This window comes from Bos indicus, chromosome 10, assembly GCF_029378745.1.
Source record: "Bos indicus isolate NIAB-ARS_2022 breed Sahiwal x Tharparkar chromosome 10, NIAB-ARS_B.indTharparkar_mat_pri_1.0, whole genome shotgun sequence".
Classification (NCBI taxonomy): domain Eukaryota; kingdom Metazoa; phylum Chordata; class Mammalia; order Artiodactyla; family Bovidae; genus Bos; species Bos indicus.
Genome location: NC_091769.1, coordinates 27,501,168 through 27,508,043, shown reverse-complemented (window position 1 = coordinate 27,508,043; position 6,876 = coordinate 27,501,168). Strand labels below are relative to the sequence as shown.

Here is a 6,876-nt window from a genome sequence, read left to right as displayed (position 1 = left end):
GTGCCAACTATTTTTCCTCCCTTATTTGTTAATGAGATATTCTTAGAATGACTTTTAGATGTTAAATATTTGTTTAAATATTATTTTTCTTTCTTTTGATTTGTTACCCTTTTGATGTTTAAATATCATTTTGAAACTTTCTTGAGTTTACGATGAGAGGCAATAATCTATGCATTTACAAGTTTATCTGTTGTGCCAACACCATTGAATGAATAATTCACCCTGTCCCCACTGGTGTGATATGATTCTTCAATAGTCTCTTGAGGTTACTCATTTATTCTGGCCCTCTCCTTCCATTGTTTACATTGAGGTTTTTATAACTCTCTGAAAACAGAAATATTATCAGCTAGAGCTGAATATCCCCCCAGATTTTCTACTGCTTTCAGGGTAAAAAGCAAAATTCTTATTGTGGATCAAATATTTCATCCTGTTTGGCCTATTTCTCCAGCCTGATCTTAGTCATTCATATTCTTGTCCCCCCGAATTGTGTCTCAGGGCCTTTGCACACAGCATTTCCAAAGTCTGGACTACTCTACTTAATTTCAGTGATAGCTCATATTTTGCAGAGCCTAAATAATCATGATGGTGATGTGTCACATTATCATAGCCCTCTGATATTTCCTTCAAATTAGTTGTCAGAGATGTATCTGTATTTAAAGTTATTTAATGTTGATCTATCTGTATCTATCCATCTAGATCAAACCTGTAAAACTTCAAAAGTCAGAATTTCTGTTTCACCTCAGAACTTGACATTGGACTTAGAATATAGTAGATACTCATTAGGATATGAGTTACATTCGTTAGTTGTGTTACTTGAAGAAATAAATTAATGCATGATATTTTCATAACGTATTAATGGCTGTTAGTGAAGTTTTTTTCTTCATAAAATTGAATTTGATAAACGCTTAAATCTGTTTCTTTAAATATTAATATTTGATAAGTTCTTTGGATATTTTGTTTCTGGATTTTAGGTATCATCAGAAAAAGCCAATGTATGAAAGAAATGACACTTCAGTGTCTGAATTTGTTTTTCTGGGACTTTCTGCCTCTAGACCAGTGCAGCATTTCCTCCTTGCCTTCTCTACAGTGTTTTATGTAACAATTGTTCTGGGGAATCTCCTTGTTGTGTTTGCAGTGACCTTTGACCCTCATCTACATTCCCCCATGTACTTCCTTTTAGCCAACCTCTCATCTATTGATTTGTGTCTTTCTACCTTAACAGTGCCTAAGATGATCTCTGACCTGTACTCTGGGCACAAAACCATATCCTTCCAGGGGTGTGTCATCCAGATATTTGTCCTTCACACGCTGGGTGGATCTGAGATGGTGCTGCTCACTGCCATGGCCTTTGACCGCTATGTGGCCATATGTAAGCCCCTGCACTACCCGACCATCATGAGCCCACGGGTGTGCCTTTTGCTTCTGTGTGGTGCTTGGGCTATTGGCCTCATTCACTCAGTGGTCCAGTTAGCCTTTGTGATCCATTTGCCTTTCTGTGGTCCTAATGAAATCGACAGCTTTTACTGTGACCTTCCTTGGTTTATCAAACTTGCCTGTGTAGATTCCTACAGAATGGAATTCATGGTCACTGCCAACAGTGGGTTCATATCCATGGGCACTTTCTTCTTGCTGATCATCTCCTATGTTTTCATTCTGGTCACTGTATGGAAACGCTCTTCAGATGGTTTGCGCAAGGCCCTCTCTACTCTTTCAGCGCACATCACTGTGGTGGTTTTGTTCTTTGGACCCTGCATCTTTGTTTACATGTGGCCATTTCCCACAGTGACAGTGGATAAGTTTCTTGCCATTTTAGACTTTTTGGTTACACCCATCCTGAATCCTGCCATTTATACATTGAGGAACAAGGACATGAAGACAGCAATGAGGAGACTAGTAACTCATGGGAGCACAGCTTATTTCAAACAACTTCATGAAATACAAGTGGTTATATACAAATTTGGGGCTGTTTTTTTCTGAGGTTACCATTTTATAATATTTAGACTAGACCATTGGTTATGTTGTTACATTGAATCATCATGTTAACTCTCTAGATAAAGATTTGTCAGCCAAATTAAAGCCCCAATAAGTATTTGGACATTTTTGGCAAAGCAATGATTAGACACTTGTGTCTGCTGAAAGTATGGCCTTATGCATCAGACTGCCCATATTCAATTAATCAACTGAATTTTATTAATTCAATAATGTAGAACTAATACCTGCAAATTTTCAGAAAATTATGAAATATATAACTCTCCAATTTAAATGCTGGATATAAATAATTAAATTTATCCTTCCTTCTGAAAGACAAAAATATGTGTCTGGGAGTATTTATGACCTGGGGCAAAAAACAGCGAGTGAGAGGTGGAGTAGAGAGAAAATGGGTCAGATGCTGTAATAGAGATTGACAGATACGGGGAAGGAAAACAAGAAGGAGAACCTCATAAACAGTATGTTTTATGAGTTTGAATATGTGCATCCCTTGCTTGTTTCATTTCAAATGGACTCAAGTCATCTCCAGTTGACTTAGGACAGGAAAATTTATGTATGTCGGTACTTCACAATCTTTGAAACTGTGACTTAATCCATCGATGAATATTCATCAAACATCAGAATGTGTTGATCTGACTATAGCCTGGATGGTATTATTATTATCCAACAACTACTCTATCCAAATTTTTTGCTGTTTTCCCTAGTAACTCATATAACTCTCAGTTCAGTTCAGTCGCTCAGTCGTGTCCGACTCTTTGTGACCCCATGAATCACAGCACGCCAAGCCTCCCTATCCATCACCAACTCCCGGAGTTCACTCAAACTCACGTCCATTGAGTCGGTGATGCCATCCAGCCATCTCATCCTTTGTTGTCCCCTTTTCCTCCTGCCCCCAATCCCTCCCAGCATCAGCATCTTTTCCATTGAGTCAACTCTTCACATGAGGTGGCCAAAGTACTGGAGTTTCAGCTTTAGCATCAGTCCTTCCAAAGAACACCCAGGGCTGATCTCCTTTAGAATGGACTGGTTGGATCTCCTTGCAGTCCAAGGGACTCTCAAGAGTCTTCTCCAACACCACAGTTCAAAAGGATCAATTCTTTGCGCTCAGCTTTCTTCACAGTCCAACTCTCTCATCCATACATGACCACTGGAAAAACCATAGCCTTGACTAAATGGACCTTTGTTGGCAAAGTAACGTCTCTGCTTTTCAATATGCTATCTGCTGCTGCTGCTGCTAAGTCACTTTAGTCGTGTCCGACTCTGTGTGACCCCATAGATGGCAGCCCACCAGGCTCCCCTGTCCCTGGGATTCTCCAGGCAAGAACACTGGAGTGGGTTGCCATTTCCTTCTCCAAAGCATGAAAGTGAAAAGTGAAAGTGAAGTCACTCAGTCGTGTCCGACTCTTAGCGACTCCATGGACTGCAGCCCACCAGGCTCCTCTGTCCATGGGATTTTCCAGGCAAGAGTACTGGAGTGGGGTGCCATGTCTCAATACATGGGTATTAAATACGTGTTAGTGTGTATGATCTGTGTAAATTACAAAACCTATTTAATTTATAGCTGGCTTTGACAACTAGAAGACTGAGCCAGGTTCACTGTGAAGCTATGAAAGGACACTATGTCCTGAGTATTTGTGATCACAATTCTTTCAGGATTATGCAATCAGTTTTTATTTCATATTTTTCTGTTTGCAATTATTTTGTAATTTGATTTATATTTTTAGTTGATTTTTTTTAGGTACATTAAGTTAGAAAGTACAATATAAAGCCAAAACTCTGATTGAGGAATTTGCCTTACTTTTGAAAGTAGCAGGAGAATAGAGAAGACTAAAGTTGTAAGCTCAAAAGTTCTGAAAGGCAATAGGAAACCACCTGAACTCTATCAGACTAAAGAGCAAAAGATCTATTAGAATCATAATCCAAATGTGGAAGGGATATATCCAAGAAACAGGAGCAAACCTTAACTGTACCAAGTCTTATAAAAATTACACTGCAGAATCAAATAGGGTAGTACTTGATCAGATTGAAGTGATCACACCTTAACATTTTATGCCTCAGAGAGGAAGGAGTAGATTATTTCTGAAGGAATTTATTATATCAGCACTATATGATCTTTGATATACAATGTGTAAAATATAAAAAAAAATGTGGAATATGCAAGAAGCAGGGATATGTGATTGATAATTAGTGGGGAATGAGTTAAGAGAAGCAGGCCACATAAAACACAATCTGTGAAATCAGAAGAGAGCATAAAATAATTGATATAGTTAAAAGACATTAAGAATTTGAAAAACTGAAAAAAATTACACAGAGGAACAGAATATCTAAGAAAGAACCAAGTGATTTTAGAATCAAAAAGGAAATGTGCAATATTATGAATTTAAGAAGACAAAAACAGATTGCAGACAGCAGAAGGAAAAAATCAGTAGATTCAAGACAAATTAATAGATATTATCCATAATACAAAGATATAAAAGAATATAAGAATAAATTTTATAAAAGAGTAAAAATAGCAGAATGCATGTGCATATATACATACACATATGAAAATAGCAGTTATTTTACTTAAGGGTTTATTCCTGAGATTGTCTATTGGAAATTTACAAAATACAAAGGATCATGTCATTTTTAGAAAAGAATATGAAATTGGTAGTATATCTAGATCCATAGATTTCATATAAATGGATGTAAACATATAACATTTTGAGGAAGATTTCTGAAGAAAAGTTTTGTTTAATGTAGTAATAAATTATTCACAAGCTTTGAACATACTCTAGTTCTTACAGGCTATTTGAACACTTCAGTGAATTAAGTGGATAATTTATTCCAAAGCTACATTTTTTGACCTACCTAATGATGAACTACCTAACCCATTTATGACTAGGAAGGAAAAAAGCAAAATCTCCAAAAGTTGTTGATATAGCCATCTTTGTATTTAATGGGCTTCCCTGATAACTCAGCTGTTAAAGAATCCACCTGCAATGTGGAAGACCTGGGATCAATCCCTGGTTTGGGAAGATCCCCTGGAGAAGGGAAAGTCTAACCCACTCCAGTATTCTGACCTGGAGAATTCCATGGACTGTATAGTCCATTGGGTTACAAAGAGTTAGACACGACTAAGTGAATTTCACTTCACTTCACTTGTATTTAAGATATATCTTTTAAAGATATTAAAAAAAAAAAAGTGTACTGTTTCACAAATGACTAAAACATGATGTTAAGAGAAAAAAAAACTCTCCAGATTAGGATTATGATTCAATTTCCTTTCTGAATATGATTAAAAATATTTAATGATTACTTATATATATATGTTTATAGAATGTTAATAGAATGTTATCTAATTGATAGACTAATTTATCATTTTATAAAGATAAATATAGCAATATAATGCACTAACTTATTAAAGAAAATTTTGGAGAAGGTCTATGTGAAATGCTCTTTAAGAAATGCATAGAATAATAGAAAATTTCTTGATATGGTGGTCAGCATTGAAGTAATAGTAAGAATCATAATAATTAACATTAAAATTCTTACTAATTTCAAGTCATTCTTGAGAACAATCAAAATCACACTTATAAAGACTGGCCACATTTCCCAAACAGGAACTCATTTTTGCAATTCTAGAATACTAAAGAATTGATACAAAACTTTCTTCAAGAGATATACATGATTTCTATATGTGAATTAGGAAACTCTTCCCAGTCTTAAATAACAGGATAGGTGTGGCTAATTTAGGGTGCTCACAGAAGACATTCTGATAATTTGAGATGATGAAATACCAACAGAAATCCACAGTCTGTCATCATAGCCACTTAATGGCATTTCTAATCTCTTTGTTTCTTAAAGTATAAATGACTGGATTTAGTAGTGGTGTGATGATCGCATAAAATACAGCAAAGAACTTGCCCACCCAAGTGGTGCTGAGTGGAAAAAGAGAAATGAAGATACAAGGCCAAAGAATAAAATGACCACCACACTGTGGGCAGTGCAAGTGGAGAGAGCCTTGTATGCCCTGCACCTGGATTGATGGCAGACAGTAAGCAGAATATAAAAGTAAGAGATCAGCAGTAGAATGAAGCAGATGGTGGCCAGTACCCCGCTGTCAGCATGAATCAACATTTCTAAGACATAAGTGTCCAAGAAAGCTAGCTTGATCACCAATCGAATATCACAGAAAATACTATCCAATTCTCTGGATCCACAGAAAGGAAATTATATAGTTAGTAGGCTTATTGAATGCACAAAGCCAGTGATCCATGATGTCATCACTAGCCGAATGCACATTTGTGTGTTCATGATACTAGAGTAATGGAGTGGCTTGCAGATGGCCACATAAAGGTCATAGGCCATGGACACAAGCAGCACCATTTTGCCCCATCAAAAAAAATGTCCCCCCAAAAATCTGAGACATGCATGCTCTAAGGGAGATGGTCTTGTTTGCCTTGAGAAAGTCTGAGGTCAGTTGAGGCGTGGTTACTGATGAAAGGCATACGTAAATGAATGAAAGATTGACTAATATGAAGTACATAGGGGAGTAGAGATGAAGGTCAGCAATAATTAGCAGCACAATGAAGATGTTGCCTAATATGGTGATTAAATAAAGCGAGTAAAATATCATTAGGAGGAAGGCCTATAGCTCCCATAAATCACACAGCCCAAGGAAATTAAATCCGGACACTACAGACTGGTTCAGTTCAGTCCAGTTCAATTGCTCAGTCGTGTCCGACTCTTTGTGACCCCATGAACCACAGACTTTTTACTTCTTCCTTTTACTTCAGTTTATTCTAATTTTATCTGAATAAAAGACATAAAAATATATTTTCTGAATCAAGCAGGTTTCTTATTTATTGCTGATGGAAGCATTTACTTACATAGTCACTTTGGAAA

General features: G+C 36.6%; 1 protein-coding gene and 1 pseudogene across 1 annotated transcript; one reads left to right on the top strand and one right to left on the bottom strand.

Annotated features, from left to right (window-relative positions):
- The first annotated feature begins 990 nt into the window (after positions 1–990).
- On the top strand, positions 991–1,977 carry LOC109564299 (olfactory receptor 4F6-like). The gene has a single exon (XM_019967788.2). It carries the CDS (start codon positions 991–993, stop codon positions 1,975–1,977), a length of 987 nt encoding a protein of 328 aa, XP_019823347.2.
- A 3,814-nt stretch (positions 1,978–5,791) lies between these two features.
- On the bottom strand, positions 5,792–6,607 carry LOC109564298 (olfactory receptor 4K15-like; annotated as a pseudogene).
- Between the last annotated feature and the right edge of the window lie 269 nt (positions 6,608–6,876).